This window comes from Jatropha curcas, chromosome 5 (genome assembly GCF_041381405.1).
Source record: "Jatropha curcas cultivar XTBG-Jc1 chromosome 5, XTBG_Jcur_1.0, whole genome shotgun sequence".
NCBI classification, from domain to species: domain Eukaryota; kingdom Viridiplantae; phylum Streptophyta; class Magnoliopsida; order Malpighiales; family Euphorbiaceae; genus Jatropha; species Jatropha curcas.
Genome location: NC_143155.1, coordinates 17,791,659 through 17,816,209, shown reverse-complemented (window position 1 = coordinate 17,816,209; position 24,551 = coordinate 17,791,659). Strand labels below are relative to the sequence as shown.

General features: G+C 28.4%; 1 protein-coding gene and 1 long non-coding RNA gene across 2 annotated transcripts; both read right to left on the bottom strand.

The window, feature by feature from the left end:
• Window positions 1-854: 854 nt before the first annotated feature.
• Window positions 855-1,420, bottom strand: LOC105646403 (protein RESPONSE TO LOW SULFUR 2). The gene has a single exon (XM_012232258.4). It carries the CDS (start codon window positions 1,319-1,321, stop codon window positions 1,022-1,024), a length of 300 nt encoding a protein of 99 aa, XP_012087648.2. The 5' UTR covers window positions 1,322-1,420; the 3' UTR covers window positions 855-1,021.
• Window positions 1,421-18,323: 16,903 nt separating this feature from the next.
• Window positions 18,324-20,343, bottom strand: LOC149496305 (uncharacterized). The gene is made up of 3 exons (XR_016321017.1): window positions 20,155-20,343; window positions 19,940-20,024; window positions 18,324-18,532 (listed from the first exon to the last, which is right to left on the bottom strand). It is a non-coding gene; the product is annotated as an uncharacterized LOC149496305 (long non-coding RNA).
• Window positions 20,344-24,551: the final 4,208 nt, after the last annotated feature.

The following is a 24,551-nucleotide window of genomic DNA, read 5'->3' as shown; positions in this document are numbered from 1 at the left end:
CTAAGAACAGAGCATCATTAATAAAAGGAAGAACAACAAGATTCCAACCTTGTGGATCAAATATGGAAACAATTAGCCTTCGTTAATAAGTAAGCAATAAATATTGGTTAAGTAACAGATTTTTTTTTGGAATAAATTAAGAGACATTTACATCTCAAGCTTAATATTAAAAGTAGAAGTTATTAGGTAATGGTTAATCAATATTTTGAGAATCGGTCAATCCATGTTGATCTATTATTAAACTGATAAAGGCAGAGATTCATTTAATTTGCCCATGTCGATCTATTATTAACTGATAAAGACAGAAATTAATTGAATTGATATATTTCACCGGATCCAATACAGCTCAATTGAGCCGAATTCCTGTTTAATTCTAGCTTATATGATAAGCAATAATATATATTTAATGGTTAACTTAATTCACAATTTTCCCTTACAGAAATTCGTTCGGTGTTGTTTTTTTCCATCATTGTTTGTCCTCCATTTGGATTATGCTTTATAATATTTTAATTTATTTTCATTTTAGAAAAATTAAAATAACATTAATTGTTTTATTTCGAATTTAGGTAACTTGTAACGGAGTAAAAGTTATTTCAATTAAGGGATAATTTAGTAAATTACTTTTTTTTCCCAGAGTCAAAAACTTTGATAGGAGTGAGTAGCATAATAGCATTCTACCATAATATCTCCAAAGAAAGAAAATATTTCACAGTTTCTCTGACGGATTTCGTTAGTTGAACCGAATAATAATTCCCTTGAAATTATTTCTTAGGCAAAATCCAAATTTCCAGAATTTGCTTAAAGCATTTAAGGCCAGAAACCCAATTGCCAAAGGGGAAAAAAAGGGCCACGCGAACGAAATCTGTCTTCCCAATATCAATTTCAAACACAAATAAAGAAATCAAATCTCAGATATGTTTTTTACATAAAAATAGACTCTTTCAATAACAAATAAGATAGGAAGAGTCCAAGGAGATCTAAACTACATAATTAATACACACAACATGTATATTTATATACTTTAATTGCTAGTTGGTTGATTATGGAGGAGATGGTGAGCCTGAGAGAGCTGGTCCAGGAGAGAAAGGATTCGAGCGTTGTACGCACGCGCCTGATGAACAGACTCAGCTTCTAGCTCACCTAACTGTGTGCAAAGCCGCTCCTCCGCTTCCTCCGCCACTTGGAGTCTCCGCCATGTCTTCTGCAGCTCTTCTCTCATCTGCTCTTCCCTCTGCTTGCTTTCCTTGAGGGCTCTTTCTAGCTCTTCGTTTCTTTTCTTTAGGATAAGCTGCTGCTTCTCGTCTACCTTGCCTATGGCCATTGCCTGCTTCTTTTCTTTTCTTTTCTTTCTTTATTTTTTTACAAAGCTTTGTTTGTTGATTTGTTAATTCTGGCAAATGGGGATGCTTCGATAGGTTGCCCCTTTGTCATTTTAAAGACTCAGTTTTGCGTGTCCAGGTTCAATGTATCTGCTTTCCTTTTGTCAAATGTGGTACAATTACTTTTTGATCCCTAAATTCGATTCTAATTACTATTTTATTTCTCATATCACAGTTGTCCCTACCCAATTATACTAAATCTAATTCGGATTGCACGTCAAGGCTCATAAAGGGAATGACAGCAAAAAATTTTTCCATGGAGCAATGATTTAACACTCGATTTTTTATCCAAGTGATGTTTTTTCACTCGGATCAATTATAATTGATTATTTTAATTATTATTTAATTTTTCTTTTTCATAAATACATCAAATCATTCTTATATTATATTACTAACTGGTTGAATTATTGTCTTATAATATTTTAATATTTTATTTTTCACATTTAATATAAAATTATTGAATCCTCAAATTTTTTATTTTTATTGTTATTTACAGTTAAAGTAGTAGAAAGAACTCATTGATTCAACATGTCTTTAATATATGAATAAATTGATATATTTTACATAAATAATAATTAGAATTGAATTTCAGGGATTAAACGGTAATTCTTTTATCAAATTATTATTCTGCTTTGGTCCTACCAAAATACGCATTTGCTTGCTCCGCCATTATGCTCTTAATTATTAATTATTTTGAAAGGAAAATTTGTTCAAATTATTTCAAGATAATAATAATAATAATAATAGTAATAATAATAATAATAATAATAGTAATAATAATAATAAATTATTCAAATTAAAACCTATAAGAGCTTTCGCCTACACCTCTCCTTTTTTCTTCCTATGGTGGGACCCGCTTTATTATTTTTATCGATTCGCATAATATTTAGAATATCCATGGCATCTTCCTTCCCCCCAAAAAACAAGGCAACATAACGAGGCTACGGTAGAGAGCATAACTATAAGTTATGACGGGGCCATAGAAAAAAAAAAAAAAAAAAGGATGACATCAGTTGTATTCGGTGGCTGTTACTGTAGATATCAGCTATTTCACTCGGCCTTTCGTTGTTGCAGCAAAAGAAGAATACGATAAAAATAACTGTTTAATTAATTATTTAATGAAAAAACAATAAAAAGGTATGAAGATATTATTTAATTATTTAATGAAAAAACAATAAAAAGGTATGAAGATATTATTGTAGTAAAAAATAAAATAAAAATAAGTTGATATGTATATACGTTGTAAAAAATTTATAAAATGTGAAACTTTAGAAAAGATAATATTTCATGAAACACTGTTTTAAATCTTAAATGGTAATATTATTTTAAAAACACTAATATTACTTTAAATATTTTTATCGAACATGGTCTAAATCGAAAAGAATCAATTTGAATAAACTAAAATTGTTATTTTTAAAATTAATGATTTGATTTAATTTAAAAACTTTAAAAACCTCTAATATAGGTTTGATAATAATTTGAGAGTAAAAAACATCAAACCGAACTAAATCAAACTAAATTGAAAATATAAAAAAATAAATATATAATATTTACAATTTTTTTCACATTCAAGTTATTAATATATTTATTGCATTTAAGTTTAAATTTTAAAATCATAATTTACTCACTATTATTATTTGCAATATATTTGAACGTAAAATATTTTTGTGTATATTTTTCATATTATTTTTTATTTAATTTTTATGTTTATAATTTTTTGGTTGTTTTTATGTTTGTCCATTATAGATTTAATTCGATTAAGGCTTTAAATAGGACCAAATCAAACTATGAATATCCCTTATTAGGAGGTATTTATCAAACTGTTAAAAACACTCAAATTGATTCAAAATCATAATTTAAAAAATTGACGGTTTGGTTTGATTTTATAAAATTTTAAAAATCAAAATTGAGTTAAATTTATGATTTTAAGGTCAAAACCGCCCAAATCATATCAAGCCGTTTAAAGATAAATAATTTAATTCAATTTTCTGTTAGTTGATTAGTTTATATTGGATAAAAATTATGAATTAGTTTATATTGGGTACTAATTAATAATAATTTCATAAATTAGATAATTATTTCATAAGTTAAAAGTCAAATATTAAAAAGTCATAGAAAATGAATTAGTATATATTAAATACAAATTATATCGAACCAAAACTAGAATTTTTTATATTTTTTAATAATAAATTTTAAAATAAATCAAAATTTAAATTCTATATTTATATATTATTTATTTAATTTCTTATTTTTTAAGAGAACATTATGAAAAAAAAGAAGGGAAGCAAAATGGTTAAAGATGTCACAACAAATTTTTTAAGCTAAGGTTCAAATCACAGAGTTGCAAATGAATCACATAATTCAAATAAAAATTTTTTTATTCCACTTAACCAAAACTTACAAAATAGTATTATTTAACTTTAAAAAAAAATCCGTGTCAAAAACATAAAAAAAAAAAAAAATCAAATTTACTTGGTCTGATAAATAAAATTTTTCAAAAATTAAATTTTATATTAGACAGTATTTGGGAAACCGGACTGGGTGATTCGCGAACAGATGGCTGGTCCACTTTGGTTTTATGTAAAAAATCAGATGGAATAAAAATCGGATTCAACAGGTAAGAACAAGTGAAAACCAAGTTTTTGACTTTTACAATTAAAAGAAAAAAAAAAAAATACACCAATTCTATCGATGCTTGAACTAATTCTTTGGCTTGAGCTAACTCAGACTGGGTAATTCTAATTCATATTTTAAAATTTTAATTAATATTTTCGTAATTATAATTTATACTAATATTTTACATGATAAATTAGATAAAATTGAAGGGTAAAATAAGTATAGTTAGCACATTGTAATTTTCTAATAATATATCGACACATAATTAATTATTTTCATACATTATTTTTATTATTTTTTTAATTTAAAAAATCATGAAATATGTCAAAATTTTAAGTCCTAAAAATTGGAAGTGGGCTTTGCCCTCGTTGAGTAAAAAATCTAAGCAGTCGTCGTGTAATATTGACTATTATGCTTTTTACAATTATTGTTTTAACATACTAAATTTTTCTTACAATCGTTGATATTTGATAATACCTAAACTCTATCCCTTGAAATTTCTTCATAGCTCTATATTTTTATTATTCACAAATTGTTAATAAATAATAAATAGCGAATAGAATATCATTGCATAAAGATTGGTTTCGAGCATTGAACTATTGTGATTTTAATTTTCTAGAGTAATAATTAATTTAAGTGAAAGTAAATTAAAGTAAACTTTATAAACCTAATTAACTAATCTTAAAATACACAAGGGATAAAAACTTGTTGAATTTAAATTTACCACCCCAATCTATCTATGTTAATAATTTAACTAATTTAATTCAGAAAATTCTTATTTTAAAGTTGAGAATTTTATAAGGTAACTTAAATTCTGTTTTCGAGATACAAAAGCATATTCTAATATTTATTTTAATCCTAATCTTATTATTGATTTAAATTATTTAGAACCCTTTAAGATCTAAATGTAATCCTCATGATAAACCTAGCTTATGTTTAATTATAGATTAACAAGGTTGAATTATTTGTTTTAGGCCTCAAAATCAATAAAATTAAGACAAAACAATAAAATCAAGATGAGATAGAAAATAAAGCTTGATATTTTAGGCCTCAAAATCTCCTTATATTCTACTAACTCCTTGCAAAATAAGGATTTTCTTAAGCAAAAGGCTCTTTTATAGAGAACAATTGGTGCCAAATCAAAAAGAAACTTGAAAAATCAGTTTGAGAAGCTTAGGTCCCGTTTGTTATAGCCGTTTGTTTTGAGTGTTTTATTTATTAGAAATGTGAAATACTTTTTAGTTTTTGATTATTTCTTTTTGAAAATTAATTTTTTTTTCTAAAATTTATTTTTCTTTTTTTTTTTGGTTCACAATGTGAAAAATTGTTCCAATTATCAAATCTCTCTTATTAAGTCATTAAAGATTTTAGTGAATAATAAATTTTTTAAAAATTCAAAGTTTCAAATGAAATAATTAAAAATATTTTGCAATTTAATTTTAAAATTTCAATGTTACAGTGACTATTGATTATTATGTTGAATAAAAACATAATACCCAAATATTATAATAAATAAATAATACTAAATGACATTAGATTTATATAGATAGAAAAATAATAATAAATATAAAAATAATACTAAATAGAGAAGAGATAAAAAAAAAAGCTGAGAATTTGAATAGAGATAAAAATTTATGCTTGTATATTTCGGATAAATAAAATGACATTAAATTTATTTAGATAGAGAAAATAATAATAATAATAACCACTACAACAATAATTTTTTAAAGATAAATCTTATAAAAGTGAAAAAAAATGAGAAATGTAGAATTAAAAACAGAAAACACAATTCTGTAAACCAATATTTATAGTTTCATAAAATTTATTTTTTTGTTTTCAGAACAGTTTTATCAAAAGTAAAGAAAAAAAGTTAAACAAATTTAAACAAATAGATTTTGTTTAATTTTTAAAGGAAAAAATGAAAAACAAGAAACTTAATCGAAAACTAACGGCATCTTAAAGTGTTAGGCACATCATAGGTGTGCTCAAAGTGCAAACTGCATAACATGGATGTGAAAAAATCAGCCCCAAATGCACCACATAGTTGTGTACTTTCCTCCAATTGCATGATATAGGTATGCCTTGGCTTGAGTTTGTCTAAAAATAAGTAATTTCTTGTATCTTTTTCATAGAAATCATTAGTCTTTCCTAAATTCTCAAAGAAAAGTTTATAGAGCGAACAGATTAAAAATTATAGAATAAAGTTCAATATGATCTCTGAACTTGTTTAGCAGGAATAAAAAAGGTTAAATTTGACTTTTTATGCCAATTCAGCCTTTGAACTTGTTTAAAATAATTAAAAATATCATATTTGATTTTTTAGACCTATTTAACCCTTGAACTTAGTTTGATTTTTATAAATTAATGAATTAATTCAATTTAAAAAGAACATCCATATCAAACTTTTTCCTACTTTTCTAAGTAGAAGTTTAAAATTCATAAAGCATCATTTCTTCTAACACAATAAATTTACAAAACATACAGTAGAATTTTAATCTACTCAACATAAAAAATTCATGGATTTTATATGCAATAGTCCAGTAACAAAGGTTAATCTTAAAATATTCAAGTTAATATATAGAACTCAAAATTATCAATCATGGTAAAGAATAATATAACGTACTTCGTATATAATTTTTCTCTATTTCATATTTAATTAATTGTTAAATTAATTTACATCCCGATTCCAACTATAATTTTAATAAATGTCTATACATAATCATTTGTTCATATGTAACATAATCTATAATCTATATATCTATCTATATCTATGCGTAATTTGGTTAACATTTTGATTAAGCCAAAACTCTATTATATTAATTGTATTGTTTTGTAACGTAACTTTTTATGAAATATTAACCACTTTAACATTTAATATTTCACAAAGATTAATTATTTTTTTTAATAATTATACCCATTGGTTATTTTTTCTGAATTTAACTAATTAAACAACTAATGTCTTTTTTGTCATTTTAAGTTAAACATGTATTTTTACTAAATATTTCTAATTTAAACTAATATATAAATAGCTATATGCTAAAAGTTAAGAGCTATCAACTAATAGAACAACTACAACTATTGTAACTACTAAAAGCTATTATAACCACTAACAACTATTAAAATAATTAATATTATCGAATATGCCCTAAATATAAAAGTGAAAATGAAATTCAAGATATCCCAAAATATCTTTAATTGTGGCCAATCAAAAAACTTTAATGTAAAATATACTTATAGAATATTTGAGGCTAAATCATTCAAAAATCTTGAACTTTACAAGTAGTTTTAATTATACCCTAAATCCAACTTTCTTCTCCTAGTACCATGAATTTCAACTTTAGTTACAATAGCACCATAATTTTAAATTATAGTTCAATTTAATGAATAAAATATTATTTTCAATGGACCTACATGGTTAGGTTAACTAAAAACTTACTGTTTAACAACACAATAATTAATGTTAGTTAGGATTTTTTTTTAATTCATAAAAGGCCGACTAAAATAATAAATTTTAGTTAGTTATAAGCATAGAATTTCAGTTTGGTTTTTATTTTGCCATTTTGTTAAGCATGTTATTTTAGTTAGGCTTTATTGAAATTACACTTAAGTTAGACCTCTTATAAAAATAGGTTTTATTCGTTACGACATAATTTTATTTTTAGAGAATCATTACTTGTTAATCAATCTATCTATTCTATACTATATATAAAAGTGGGAATCATGGAGAAATAATGGAATTTTCTATATTATCTTTATGAAATTTAAGATACTCTAAAATAAATACAGTCACAGCCAATTAAAAAATTTTAACATAAATATATATATTATATCTCTATAATTTGATTGGATGTTTTTTTTTAACTTTTTTAATAGATAAATGCATATAAATATTTAAGCATTTGAAATTTGAAATTTTTTATCTTATTATGTCTAATTATGTTTTATTTCATTATATTATTATATAAATTATTATTAATAATTTAATAAATTTAATAATTTATTATTATTATTATTATTATTTTATTTACTATTATTATAATTTATCTTCAACATTATTATTTTAAATGAACATGTGTAAATATGAGGCAGTCGAAAATTTTTATTTTTTAAATTTATTTTAAATAAATATATCTAAATAATTAAGATTTTGATTTAAAAAGGCTATCGTTAAATTTCTTTAATTAAAAATTGCACTCTATTTTGGTTGGCCAAAAAATAAGATAAAAAAATATTATTTTTAAACACCTTGAATTTGATTAATTATATTGATATCTTATTTAATTCAAATAATATTCTTTCTATTAAGGAATAAAATTTTATTAATAAATTTTTTAAAATGATTTCATGATTTTGATTGGCTAAAAAAAATAAAAAATATTCTTATTTTTGTGGAGTTATGTTTTGATTTTGGGATTTTGATTTTTGTAGAGAGAGATAGTGCAAATTACAAAGGAATGAAGTGACAAGAGTTGATTATTGATAATGGTGGCTTTAATTTGAAAGGTTAGATGTGATGTTGATTTTCCCCGATTTGTGATTTTAGGATTTTTATGCAATTTTTCAATTAGATGTGATGTTGCATGTTGATGTGAAATTGATTGATGATATATACTTAATGATGTTATAAACATATGATTTTGGCTTTGGTTTAAATTAAATAAATGCATTTAGTATCCTCATTTTCTTGGTTTTTGTGTTCTATTTTTCATGACTCAATGCTTGATTTCATCTATTTACATGTTAATCATTTGGTGTGTGTGCTTTTGTTTCAAATTTAAAAAGCTTTTTATATGATCATCTATGAGTGACCGAACCTCTCTTTAAGGAGGTTTCATTATTTTGTATTTAAGTTATGTGATTTATGAGTTTAATCATGTTACATAATGGATTATGATGCTTTCACGTGGATATGACGAATTTTTGGGCTTAATTGTAAAGTTTACTAAGAAGGTTGAACCTCCCTAAGCCCCTAATTGAAATTTCACTAGCTTAAAAGAAATTAATTAAGAACTAAGGGACTAAATAATAAAATTTAATTAAAGGACTTGAGGACTTAGTTGTAAATTACGTACCTTGACTCGGATTTGACCAAAACATGGACCTATTTAGATTTGGGCAAATTCTATGAACTTAGTGCCTTAGTTACATCTTAAATGATGACCTAGATATAAATCAAAGGACTAAAATAAGAAACATTGGAAATTGGACTAAGTTAGGACTTAACGAGAATTTAGTTGTATTTTAGGGACTTAATTGAATAAAAACTTAGTTTGTGACTTTAAAATGAAATAATAAATGAATGTAGTTAATTGTAAATTTATAATTTTACGGGTCTTAAGAACTAGTTAAGTTAAACTTGGCTTTTTAAAGTACCTTTGTCTTATCATGACCTGTTATGAGAAATTAAGTCACAATATGCTATATTGAGTATGAAATGTGAAATTTAGTATATATTGAATGATTTATGAATTTTGGACTTGAAATATCTATAAAAATGACTTGTGAATTATGTGGGAATTAGATGCAAATGTAATATAAGGATTTTAAATAGTTAATTGAGTATGATATGGTAAATTCTAAATGGTTAGTGAATGATAGCATGGTTAACAATGACAGAGGGAGGGACTTAACCAAAAACTTTTTCAAAAAATTAGTCCATCAAATATTGAATTTTTTATTTTACCCTTTAAACTAATAAATGTTTTTAATTTCATGCCCATTAACTCTTGGAAATTTTTTTTTTGCGCTGTAACTTTAATTTCTAACTCCTTCATTAATGGTAATGTGACTTTATGAGATTTGATCGCTCATAGGAAGTAAAACTGTGGGTCCCGTTATGTATGACATAATCCAAGAGGGAGTGAATTGGCTTTTTTTTTTTTTTTTAAAAAAAACTACCTTTTAAAATACAAGATTAGAATTCTGTAACAGTGGAAATAGAAAGCGTTTGTAAGAGTCGGTTATGAAGTCTAGAACTTCCTCCCAAGGCTTTTGCAAGATTAGAAAGACTCTATAAAGAATTATGTTTAGAACTATTTCACAAAACTTATGCAAAATTAGAAAACTGATTAAAACTCAGATTGCGATTTCTACTGAATATAAAAGGACAGATTAGAAATCGGTAAAATCACAATACAGAAATCCAGAGTTCTAAGGTTTCATAAAGATAAAGCTTATTTATGTTTAGAAACAGAAACTCATTAACAACTTTGCATTTCTGAAATGATTAATATAAGTGTAAACAAAATATAATCAAGCAACACTTCAAAAAATAAAAGAAGATAAACACAGAGATTTATAGTGGCTTGGTACTGACTCGCGTACATCCACCCCTCAAGGTTTATCTTAAGATCCTCTACCATGTTATCTCTTTTTAAGGGTAAGAGACAAACTAATTTTACAATGAAATAGATCAACACTTAGATTTAACCTTTGTCCACTAGATCTCTGAAGATTCTAGTCAACCTCTACCCTTTCTGTTTTGCAAAGAACAGAAAACTCAGATCAAGACATTAGAATATCACACAAGGAGAAGGTCTTGATAACCTTTCACACCATAGCTTTTCACCTAAGTTATAACACAAATATTTTTCATTTAAACGACCTCTAGTATGCACTATATAGACAGAGAGAAAAGCAATTATAAGCACAAGAAGAATAGAAAATAGATTTTAAAAACAAAATGAAAGTCCATAACTATTCTTCAGAAAGTATTATTACCAGATTTCTTTTCTCTTAAAAAAATATCTCTTGAAGAAAATAGATGAAAAGAAATGAAGGGGGTTGAAGAGAGAGTTTTGAGAGATCTAAAACTTTGAACAACGTACTCTTACTCTTATCAACAATTTTGAAAGAGAGAAAAATGTTTTTATAAGAGGGATGAAAATCCAGTTATAAAAGACGTTGAGATTTGGCTTTTAATGAGCAAAGAATCTTTCTGATATTTAAAAATAAAAAGTCAATGCATGGGTAACTTTTACAAAAAACTCATTTAATAGTTATAAGAAATATTTTTTTCAAAATCTTTTCCAAATAGGTAAATTAGAAGAAACTGATTTGGGCTTTTCCTTTTAAGGCATTTATTGAAAATATCTCAAAAATGATTTTAAGAGAGATAAAAGATATTTTGTGCTTATAATGGAATTTTTTCTCTATCCTATAATATTTCCTAAGACTTAATAAGTACTAACCACTAAAAGATCTTCAATAGTCTTCATGGTTTTTAATAAAAAATCTTGGTTTTAGGAGCTTGATTTCTTCAATAACTTTTACATTAAAATTCTGTATAAAATAACTTTAGCACATATAAGAATATTACATTTATTTAGTTTGTTTAATCGTCAAAATTTTAGGGTGAATTGAACTTTGAGCTAACAATCTACCCCTTTTTAATGATGACAAAACTAATAAATTTATTAAGCATAAGAACATGTGCTCCCCCTAAGTTTATGTCTATCAACAAAATACAAGTTCTAAATTCAACAAATTTATCATGAAACAAGATTAGAAGTCATATAAACTTCCCCTGAATAAGTGCAATTTAAGAGTTGTGGGGATTAGAACATAATACAGATTTAGAAATTGACTTTAAAAAATTAGAACTGAGTTCTAAAGTCTAACAAGCAGAGCATATTTTGTTCACATAGAAACAACATTGGAAAATAACACAGATTAGAACATGATAACCAAAGATAGGCAAAAGAGTACTTAAACGAAAAATAAGTTGTGTTCTCCTCCAAGTACTCAAGCATCAAGTGTACTGTGTTTTTCCCCTTTTTGTCATCATGAAAGAGGGTAAGCAGATAAAAAAAAAATAGAAACAAAACAATTCTGAGTTAATAACAGAAACATAAATAAACAGTGCAATAAGAAATAAACAAAGTAAAAAAAATGTTCACAAGACACTAAAAACACATAGCAAGTAATCAAAAGTCTAAGTGAAACTCATAGTCAAAACTGGTCGGGAAGGATTCACTAGTGTTCTGGTTTCGTTTTGGGCCTTGTAGAACTCCTGAGGTTTTGAGCAGGTGAAGATTCAGATGGATTCTCAGAACTTTTGAGAGACAGATGAAGGGGAGTTTTTCTTGTCCAGGCTTTGTGCTTCCTAGCAGTATGCTTAACCCTTTTAGGCTTTTCAGAAGAAGGAATGTAAGGCGTAGCTTTAACTTTAAAAAGTAGCAAGCCTTCTTTTATTTATGTTCTTCACTTTTTTTATGGATTCAATAAGAGACTTAGTGTGTGCCACCATAGCTTACCATGCTTGATGGCCTTATCAAGTTCTCTGTTGTGCTCTTCAATGGGTTCTTTTCTATTTTGATCAACATGGTCTCTCTACTTTTCTCTGCTGCAATGTATTCAAGAGTCCTCTTAGCTTCAGTTGTAGGCTCCATTTCCTCTTCATCGTTTATTTCTAATTTCTTAGTTTCAGCATCACTAACCTCTTCAACTAACACTTCTTCCTTATCTTTTCTTGTCATTTCAGGTTCATTTTCTCCAAGATCCACAAAATCCTCTTTCTCTCGAGGAAACTTTCTCAGTTTTAACTTCCCTTCCTTTCTTCTTTCCTTGTTCTTCTTTTTTTTCTTCTTGTTTTTCTTTTTCTAGTTCTGTTTCTTTCTCTTTTTCTTTCTCAGTCTCTTCTAATCTTTGTTTTCCCTTTTCTAATCTCCTCTTTTTCTTCTCAACCTCAGCTTTCTCTTTTTCTAGACTTAGTTTTTCTTTTTCTAAATTAGCTCTCTTCTTTTCCGTTCTTTCTTTCTTAACTTTTTTTTTTCTAGAACCTCTTTCTCTTCGTTTTCTTTTTCTTTCTCATCTTCTTCATCTTTTAACTTCAAAGAGTTGCTATCTAATTTTGACACATTGTAACTCCTCTTCTTTTTTAGATTTACTCATAAAAACTCAAAAACAGGAGTTAACACCATACCATAGAGCAACTTCTTGGGATTGCTCTGCATCTTATCACAGATAACATAACACAGATTAAAAGGCTTCTTTTCCACTATATGCCACATGATACACAAGTCAACCTGATTAACATAAGTGGGAGAGTTAGGATAAATATGGTGCACAACTAATTTGTATAGCCACTTCATATTCTCATGAAGGTTAGAGCATTCAATCACACTTAGTTTTTCTACAGAACCCTTTTTGGTGATTTTCCTTATAAATTCATCCTTTTTATACTCATCAATTTTAGTGGTTTCCTTAATTTTGATTACCCAAAACCCACTGTTAGGGATTTTATAAATGCTGTGTAGGTCTGTGAAAGATAGCACTTTAATTTCTCTATCAATTTTCACATAAAACACTTCTAGACCAGTTATTCTCAAAGACCCATAAAATTCTTTAACTGTATTCTCATAGCAAGGTTTATTCACAGATAACAACTCCATCCACCCTTGCACTTCAAACTATTCTTTAAAATTAAACTCTGGTTTCTTAAAGAATTTCCAATCAACATAAAAGATCGTATAAGAGAATTTGGGGATAGAACATATTTAACTTTACCATGAGAAACATAATCCTTTTTTCTTGCTTTTCCTTTAGCTTTCTTAACATTGTTCTTTGATTTTTCTTTCTCTGAACTCGACTCCATTACTGATTTCTTCAGTTTTGGCTCATGCTTTTAGAACTTTTTAGTTTGAACTTTTTAGTTAACTTCTTGAGAAGTTTTCAATCCTCATTAGTCTAGAATCAGAGGAGGAGGAGAAGGAACTAGATTTGGTCACGTCTAAGGTTTTGGTTGAGAGGGAGATTAGGGCTTCGTTGAATGAGAAGAGGGAAGAAGACAGTTGCGAGAGAGAGAGAGAGAGAGAGAAAATAATTAAGAGAAGTTATGGATTTTAAGAGAGAGAGAGAGACAACTTAGAAGCGAAGTTTTGCTTTAAAAGAAAAGACGTGTCAAAAACATGGGAGAGAGAAATAAGATATTTACATATGACAGTTTAAAAAAAAAAAACTGAACTGACTTTTGAAAACCCTAGCAAATAAATTCAAACAAGTAAATTAACACATATAATCAAAGACTTGCTGCCACTTTGGCAAAAATGAGAAATAAATAAAAAAAATGAAATAAAATAATAAAAACTAACTAATTTAATTTGTCTAATAAAATTAGAATCTGATGTATATGGCGACATTAGAAATTTACATCAAAACCTTATTAGCTCTTTTAGACACAAAACATTTTTCTTCAAAAATTTACACAGAGTTGAACTTTAAAACATAACACTTAATATATCTTTCAATCTCAAATATAGAAAGTATTTAGAACACAACAATCAGAGTTCTAAATTAAGAGTTTATGTTGGCTCAAGGTCAATTTTATGCTAGGATTTTGATGATTATGTAAACCAAATAAATTTAGTATTTAGGTTGTGCTAAAGATTTTTATGCAGAAATTATTGAAGAAATGAAGTTCCTATAACCCAAGACTTTAATTTGAAGACCATGAAGATTAGTGAAGATATTTTCTATTGGTTAGTATTATAATAAGTCTTAGAAAATTTTTGTAGGATAGAGAGTAAATAATATTATAAGCAAAAATTTATTTTATGTCTCTCAAAATTATTTTTAAATGATTTTGAATAAATTTATTAAGAGGATATAGCCAAAATCTTTACTCTTCACATTTTCCCATGTAAAATATTTTTGGAGTAAATATCCTTGGTGGCTATTAAATGAAATTCTGCAAAAAGTAGTTTCTGATTTAACACAGCTGTCTGTTTCTAATATAGCTGGCTGTTTTTGCTGTAAAAGTTACACTGTTTTCTAAACCAAACCTTTCATCTCCAAACCTTTCGTGTGTGAATATTAAAAGTGGTTTGACAACCCTTTTTGTTACAACCCATGTATTGTCTCTTTAGTTTAAAAATGTCAGAAACTTCATTGCTTATTGAAGCAATAATCATAACGTTAATTTCTAGGAGATTATCATCTTTTCATATAAAAACCCTTTCCTCTTGTTAAAAGAATGGGTTTTGCAAAGGGTATAAGTCCATTGTTCAAAATTTAAATCTCTCAAAGCTCTCTTTTCAATCCCCTTATTTCTTTTCGTCTTTTTTGCTTCAATAACAATATTTTCTGAAGAACAGTTTTGATCGTTAAATCTGTTTTCTAAATCTGTGTTTTGTTTTTCCTGTGCTTATATTTGCATTTCTCTCTGTCTATGTAGATTCTGTAATCTGTTGTAGATAGGCTCTTTAATTTAAAAACTTTTGTGTAATAGCTTAGGTGAAAAGCTATGGTAGAATAGGTTATCAAGCGGCCTTCTTCTTGTGTGAGATTCTAATGTCTTGATGTGAGTTTCTATTCTCTGCAAAAACAGAAAGGGTTGAGGTTGATTAGAACCTTTGAGAAATCTAGTGGGACAAATGTTAGATCTAGGTGTTGATTTATTTCCTTGTATTGTTGATTTGTCTCTTACCCTTAAAAAGAGAAAACATAGTAGAGGATCTCAAGATGAGTCTTGGGGAGTAGGCATGGCCACCGGTTCGGTTCTAACCGGAACCGAATCGAAACCGAACCGTACTGTAGACGGACCGAAACCGGACCGAAACCGGCGGTTCAAAATTTTGAACCGGAACCGGCGGTTCAAGGGCCGGTTAAGGTTCATGTGAATGTTAAAAAATGAACGTGAACCGGCCTGGAACCGGCGGTTAACCGTCGGTTCCGGTCCGGTTCGAACCGGATTCACATATAAAATTATTTATGAAAAAAAACATCATCATTTTAATTTAAAAAAAAAGAAAACATCATCATTCACCTTTTTTTGTTTTTTTAACATCATCAACGTTTAAATTTTTTTTACAAATACCTTTTGACCTATGTAATCATCATCATGAATATAATATACATTAAATTCACACAACGTTAAACTTAAAGTTCAAACAAAGTTCAAACGGCTATAATTATTTTATTATAATTTAATTATTTATTTATTTATTATAATTTACTAAATTATCCAAAAATATAATTGTTTTTTTTCTGTTGTAAGGGACAATTTGGGAAACTACATAAATGAAAAATATGTATAAATATGATGAGTTGATTATTTTTTTTTCACAACCAATTATATTCTATCTCTCCTCTTCTTAATATTGCTTTATTTTCATACATCCAATTCTAAATTCTATTAAATTCATATTCCATTTATTCATTTTTTTTCCATAATTCCATTTAAAATTATGGCACACAATTCACAAATCTCCAAGGGAAAGCGAGTTGCTCAAAGCGTGGAAGAAATTGATTCAAATAATCCATTGTTTGATTTTTCACCACAAGAAGCAATATCTCCTAATATTTCAATAGGTAAACCACCAAAATCAGATATTTTCAAGAAGCACTTTGCAAAAATTGTTCAAGATAATGGAGAAATCAATGCGGTTCGATGTAATTATTGCAAAAAAGAATATGCATTCAAGCTTGGAGGAGGATATGGCACTCTCAATAGGCATTTAAAATCACATCATCCAAGTGAGGTAGGAATGGATGTAACTCAAACTCAATTATCGTCATTAAGGTATGGTGATCCTAACACTCTTCTCTTTAAATATAGTGATGAAACTAATAAAATTGAAATGGCTAAAATGGTTTGTATGGAACGATTATCTTTTTCATTTGGTGAAAAAATTGGATTTAATAACTATTGTAAAAAAGTATTAAATCCTTTAGCAAAAAAGATACCTAGGAATACACTTAAAAGGACTATTTTATCTATTTATTTAAAAGAAAAAGAAATTTTAAAAAATTTATTTGCAAATTTTAATGGTAAAATTGCCATTTGTTGTGATATTTGGTGTGATGCTTGGCAAACTCATTCTTATATGGGTGTTACATCCCATTGGATTGATAATGAATGGAAACTTGAAAAAAGAATTATTGCACTTAGAGTTTTTGATGACTCTCACACTGCGCATAATATTTTTACCATGTTAAATATTATTTTAGAAGAATATGGTTTGACTAAAAAAATTTTTACAATTGGTTTTGATAATGCCAGTGCAAATACCGCATCAATAAATGAATTAAAAACTCTTTGTCAACCTAAATTTGGTGGACAGTTTTTTCACACTAGATGTGCATGTCATATTTTAAATTTATGTGTTCAAGATGCATTAACAACATTAAATGTATTTTTACGTCCAATAAAAAAATGCTTTAAATCATTTATGGACACATGGATATGTTAGAAAAAAATTTAAAAATTTTTGTCACTCTATGGGAAAAAAATATAAAAAATTTTCAAGAGACATTCCTACAAGGTGGAATTCAACTTATAAAATGTTAAATGAGTCTTATGAATATAAAGATATTCTTTCTTCATTTATGCAATTGCATGCATCACATTTTCAACTTTATCCAACCAATTGGACTATTTGTAAAAAAATATTAGATATTTTGCAAGTTTTTGAAAATTGTACGAGAATTTTTAGTGGTGTTTATTATCCTACCTCCCACTTATTTCCATTTCATTGTTTGGCCATAAGTAGTGCCATAATTGAAAATGAAAATGATGATGATTTACGAGAATGTATATTCATGATGAAAACTAAATGGTTAAAATATTATAATGAAATTCCGAATTTAAATTTAGTTGCATTTTTTCTTTGTCCTAGATTTAAATTAATTGCATTACAAGAATTTTTTCGTCTTTATTATAAATCTTTTAATATTGAGGCAGATTATTTTTCTCTTACTAATAATGTTTTAAAGTATATCCGTCAATTGTATGATGAGTATTCTAAATTAGTATCTCCCCTTCCTCAAGTATCAGATTCACAAACTACACAATCCACTAAATTTCATTCTACACAATTTACCTTCATGCAAAATGTTTCAAAAAAATCAAGGGAGGGTCCACATTCATACACAGAAATTGAGACATATATTAGCACAGATTTTGAGTTTTTAGGTGATGATGCGAATGAAGATGTAACACCCGCCGCCCGATCCCAAAAGACCCGACGGTGGATGCCACATTCGGTGCCGGAGGCACCATCCTAACCTACATATAAATCAAACAATCATATTATGAATTAGAAGTGACTTAGTATTCACAAGTTTAGCAAGTAATAGTATTCTGTTTTGAAAATGATTTGGGAGAATCCTACAGAAAAACTTCAAGAGTTTCCCCTAAAAATAGAAGTTGCCAAACATATGAATACAAAGCACTCCCAAATTCAAACTCCAAACCCCATCAAACTCCAATAACAACACAATAGCACTTCTATAATTTCATAACTCCATAGTTCCTCAATAACATTATAATATTCATCACTTCAATACATTCATTTAAATATATCAACTTCTAATGTTCTAACCATTAAATAAGTCCAAGTTTATCTCCCAATATATATACACCAAAATAATTTACAATAACATGCTTAAGTTATAAATGAAATAATACAGTCTCCAAAAATGTAATCGTTATACATGCCAAAATTTTTAGTTACATAAAATACTAATCAACTACCAAAAGATCTCTTCAACTCTGATGCTACTCTTCAGGTCTTTAAGCAGCAAGCACAATCTCCAACCTGCGCGTGATAAAATCAACGCGCTGAGTATAAAACTCAGTGGTGCTCATAAAACACAACAAACCAATGTTGTGATGACAACATACTTAAAAATAATCATTTATATACATAAAATCATTAAATTTGAACATGCAGTACATATGCACACCAACACATCATGCTTTAGAAATTCATTTGATATCATAAATAAGTTGTGGTAAATTAAGATTTATTAACATAATGTGATCTCATTTATTTCACTTCCTTAAAAATATTGTATAAGGGCTCACATACACTTAGGAGAAAAAGAAGCAGATAAGTTTTCATAGCTTATTCATAATGGCCTTAGGTCGCCAACCTTTTCATAACATATAGAGCGCGTCCGCCCTAACATAAGACACCCACGTGCCTAGCATATGATCATAGCTTCTTATCATAATGGCATCAAATGCCGAGCATGCTCATCATACATAGTAAAATCAAATCATGCATCAAATTCACACCAAGTATATTAGAGCCCAAAAACATTTCTCATAAAATTCATTTTCTTTAGTCTTCTCATAATAAAAACTTAATTTAAACTTAAGTAATTCATAAAAATTCTCATACTTAAACAAAATGACTTAACATAGAAAATTTCCAACATAAAAATAACATGGACCTTTGCTGTGTTTTTAAAACATAACCGGAGCTATGGGTCTCCAAATTAAATGAAATTAGAGTTGTTAGAAAGCTAAGACAAAATCCTACAAATGTTATGAAGGGATCACAGCCCATATCAATATGGAAGATAACAAAACAAAGCTAGGAACACAGACTGACAGACCAGACCTGATTCAGCAGAACCAAGTCCATTGTTTCTTGAATTCCTACTAAACCCCACACTCAAATTAAACCAATCCAGAACGAGAGAATTCTCAAGACACAGGGAAACAACTTTTATGAAGAACTCAGAACCTAATCTTGTCATTATAGTGGTCAAAATGGGCACTAAAGTCAGTGATGCATGTGGCCCGACACAAACAGAGTCAGTTTGGGTGTTTTAGCCATAAGTTGAGTTATATATCTCCAAATTGGACACAAGAGGATGGGTTGGAAAGCTAAGAGATAGACCTACAACTTTTAGGAAGGAATCAGACACAAATGGAAACTAGAAAGGACCGAAAAATGGTCCTAAATCTCACTCAAAATCTCGTTTTTCCCAAATTCAGTTTACTTGAGCCATGAAAGGAACATGAACCACAAAGATACAAGGTAGAAATGTCTACCACAACATAAATACTCATCAAACATCATCCAAGAGCATGTAATGGCAACCAAAATTCAACAAACCAATCATTTCATACAAAATCTCAAAATATACACATAATAGCATAAAGGCACAAAAATCAAAATTTGAGTAAGGTAAGTGTGTTTATGAACACTAACCTTCAAAACAAGCTTTAACAAGCTTTAATCAAAGCTTCTCAAGCTTTGGTCTTGCCTTTATCCTTATTAGAAGGCTCTCCACCCTCTACATGGAAAAAACTCAAAATCAAACAAAGAAAACAAAGAAAAGAAGTAATTGGAGCATGGTTAAGCATGTATATGCTAAAAGACAACTCTAAATCCAAAAATAATTCACTTATCATAAAATCACTTACTTGACCCAAGTAGGAAAATCACCAAATTCCTTGAAATTAGTCACCAAAGATTACTTCTCTAGCTTCACTCTCTAAGATTTATGCCTTAAATCAAGTTGGATGGGTGTTTACTAAGTAGGAATTGAAGAAGAAGAAGAAGAAGAAGAAGAAGAAGAAGGAGAAGAAGGAGAAGAAGGAAACGTGTATGGAGAAGAAGGCAAAAGTTGGTGCTCAATAATTGATAGTTGCTTTATTAAAGCAACTAAGGGGATATTTTGGTCTTTTCTCCAAATTAGAGGGTATTTTGGTCTTCTCTCCAAATATTCTCCAATTAAATTCCTTCAAAATATTATTTATCTCCACAAAAGTCTCTAATTTATTCCATAAAAATAATTCCTCAATTTTCCTCCATAAAAAAAATAATTGCTCAAATTTCCTTACTTAATATAACACCATAATTCACTATTCACTAAGTATCTAAATTTTCCAAAAATATTCCTTACTTACTTTCTACCCATAGAAACCATGCATACATGCTCCAAAAATGTTAAATAAAATATAAAACATAAATAGTAATTTTTCGGACCAAAAATAATACCAACTTCCGGACCGGTGGTACTATTCACAGACCGGTAAACTACTATTAAAACACAGGAAAAAAAATGGGGCGTTACAGAAGACCCAACAAAATTTGATATTTTGGGTTGGTGGAAAAAGCATGCAAATCGCTTTCCAGTCTTAGCTTCAATTGCAAAAGATATTCTTGCTTGTCCAATTTCTACTGTTGCAGTGGAACAAGCTTTTAGTGTGGGTGGACAAATTTTAGATCCAACACGATCAAGATTATCGCCAAATAATGTGGAAATGCAAGAGTGTGTTGACGATTGGACTAGAGCGGCGTTGAGAACTCAAGACCAGCAAAATTCAAGCGACGATGATGATTCGGACTCATTAACGGAGACTAGTGGCACCGATGACTAAAATTAATTGTAATAATTAAGAGGTTATTTTCCAATGTAACAAAAAAAAAAAGAACTATATAGACTTTGATTTTCTATATCAGTGAGTTAGCAAAATTTGTAAATTTAATATAATAATAGTTCTAAATTAATAGAAGTTTTTGTTTTAAAATTTTATAATAATTTATTTAGTTAATAAAATTTAAACATTTTAAAATTATTATTTATTCATGAATTCGAAATCAAAATTTTATTATTTTTTTAAAAATTTGCGTAATGCCGGAACCGAATCGGAACCGTAATTTGAACCGTCAGTTCGCCGGAACCGTGCCGGAACCGGAACCGAATCGAAACCGGAGGTTCAAGGGCCGGTTCCGGTTCAAAATTTTAAACTTCTCGAACCGGCGGTTCAATGAACCGAAACCGTCGGTTCATTGAACTGGCCATGCCTATTGGGGAGTGGATGTAGGCGAGTTAGTATTGAACCACTATAAATCTCTGTGTTTATCTTCTTTTATTTTCTGAAGTTTTGCTTGATTATATTCTATTTACACAACTGTTAATATGTTCAGAAATGCAAAGTTGTTAATGAGTTTCTGATTCTAAACGTGAATAAGCTTTATCTCTGTGGAACATCAGATCTCTGGATTTCTCTATTGTGTATATCCAAGATCCTATTGGGGAGTGGATTTATCTCTGTGGAACATCAGAGTTTTGCTTGATTATATTCTATTTACACAACTATTAATATGTTCAGAAATGCAAAGTTGTTAATGAGTTTCTGATTCTAAACGTGAATAAGCTTTATCTCTGTGGAACATCAGAACTCTGGATTTCTCTATTGTGTATATCCAAGATCCAATCTGCATTTTGACATTTAGTATCAATCACAATATATGTAATAATAAATTTTTCTAATCTTTCTTAAAACTTTGTGAACCAGTTCTAAAATGCAATAATAGTTTTTCACAGAATCTTTTTAAAACAGCAATAAGCTTTATGAAGCTGTTCTAATCGCAATAGTTGTTCTTCACAGAGTCTTTCTAAACTTGTTTAAGCTTTGTGAAGTAGTTCTAAATGCCATAACTATTCTTCACAGAGTTGTTATAAAATTGCTTAAGCTTTGTAAAGCTGCTCTAATCGCAATAACTGTTCTTCACAGTCTTTCTAAACTTGCTTAAGCTTTGTGAAGTAGTTCTAAATGCAATAGCTATTTTTCACAGAGGCTTTCTATATATTCAACAAGCTTTGTGAGGTGGTTCTAAACTTGATGACCTTCTCTGACAAAACGCTTTCTATTTCGCTGCAACAGAATTCTGATTTTTGTTTTTGAAAGTTAAATTTTTAGAAAACCCAATTCACTCCTTTTGGGTTGCGCCATACATAAATGGGACCCACAATTTAGAATTAACATACCTAGTTCTCTTCTAATTATACAGAAAAGGCTTTCATTTAAAAGTTTAGTGAAATATCTACCAATTGCTTTTTAGTAGGATGAACTCAACCACTATGTCACCTTTTTGAACATGATCGCAAGTGATGTCTAAGTTCTATATGCTTGATTCTAGAGTGCTGGACTGGATTTTTTAGATAACTTGATAGTGCTTATGTTGTTACATCTAATTAGAATTGTTTCTAATTTGAGACCCTAGTCTGCCAATTATTGGTTGATCCACAGAACTAGTGCAAAACAACTTTCAGTAGCAATTCTACTTCTACAGTAGAGAGAGCAACAGAAGTCTAGTTCTTGTTAAACCATGATACAAGGGCAGTACCTAGAAACTTGCAAATTCCAGACGTGCTCTTTCTATCTACTCTACTTCCTGCAAAATCAGAATCAATATACCCAACAAGATCAAATGTATCGTCTTTAGAATACCACAGACCTAGATTAAAAGTTCCACAAAGATGTCTTAGAATTCTTTTTACAGTAATTAAATGAGATTCTTTGGGACATGATTGAAATCTAGCCCATAAACAAACACTAAAATGAATGTCAGGTTTGCTTACAATTAGATATAGTATAAAACCAATCATACTTCTAAACATCTTAATATCCATATCCTTTCCATTTTCATCTTTTTCTAATTTTGAGGATGGGCTCATTAATGTGCTACATACCTTGGCATTCTTCATTTTGAACCTTTTAAAATTTCTCAAGTGTACTTGCCTTAGTTTATGAAGATTCCATTATCACATTATTTGATTTGAAGTCCAAGGAAGAATTTTAATTCCCCCATCATACTCATTTCAAACTCACCCTGCATAATCTTAGAAAATTCCTTACAAAGAAGGTCATTAGTAGAACCAAAGATTATGTCATCAACATAGATTTGCACAATTAGAATATCAGAGGCTTTCTTTTTAATAAAAAGTGTACTATCCACCTTTCCTCTAGAAAAATCATTTTCTAATAAAAACTTAATATTTCATACCAAGCTCTAGGAGCTTGTTTTATACCATAAAGTGCTTTAGTAAATTTGTAAACATGGCTTGGTTTTTCATAAGCTTCAAAACTGAGTAGTTGTTCTACATACACTTCTTCATTTAGAAAATCATTTAGAAAACCACTTTTTACCTCGATTTGATACAACATGAAGTTTTTAAAAGAAGCAAATGCACAAATCATTCTAATGGCCTCAAGTCTAGCAACCGGAGCAGAGATTTCATCAAAATCGATGCCCTCTTCTTGGTTATAACCTTGAGCTACTAACCTTTATTTGTTTCTCACAACATTATCATGTTCATCAAGCTTATTTCTAAACACCCATTTTGTTCCAATAACATAATGGTTTTTAGGCCTAGAAACAAGTTTCCAAATTTGGTTTAACTCAAACTAATTCAATTCTTTTTGCATACAAAGAATCCAACTTTCATCATTTTGAGCATCTTCTAAATTTTTAGGTTTTAATTCCTAAATGAAAGCAACATTACCAAAATATTTTTTAAGTTGAGCTCTAGTTATCATCCTTTCTAAGGAATTATCAATGATGTCCTCTTGAGGATGATACTTGTGGAATCGTCGCTCTTTTGGTAAGTTTGAATTCTCGCTTTCTGGTTGTAGCATTTGGCTTTCAGTTATGTTCTGATCTTTATGTCTATCTTCTGGTTCAACCCGATTATCGTCATTTTGCTCATTTTCTAGCTGTTGTAGTTGTTTTGATTGTTCATTCTACGTTTCTTGATTAAAATATACAACATCATCATTTCTAAAATTCTAGAAGTAGAATCAGATTCATCAAAAATAACATGGATATATTCTTTTACAACTAGAGTTTTCTTATTAAACCCCTATATGCTTTACTATTACTTGAATATCCTAGAAAAATTTCTTCATAATATTTAGCATCAAATTTAGCAAAGTGTTTTTTCTTATTATCTAGAATGAAACATTTGTACCCAAAAATGTGAAAATAACCAATACTTGGCTTCTACCTTTGTATAGCTCATATTAAGTCT

Coding starts and splice junctions, on each gene's coding strand:
- LOC105646403 (XM_012232258.4), bottom strand. CDS start 1,321: ATGGCCATAGGCAAGGTAGACGAGAAGCAGCAGCTTATCCTAAAGAAA.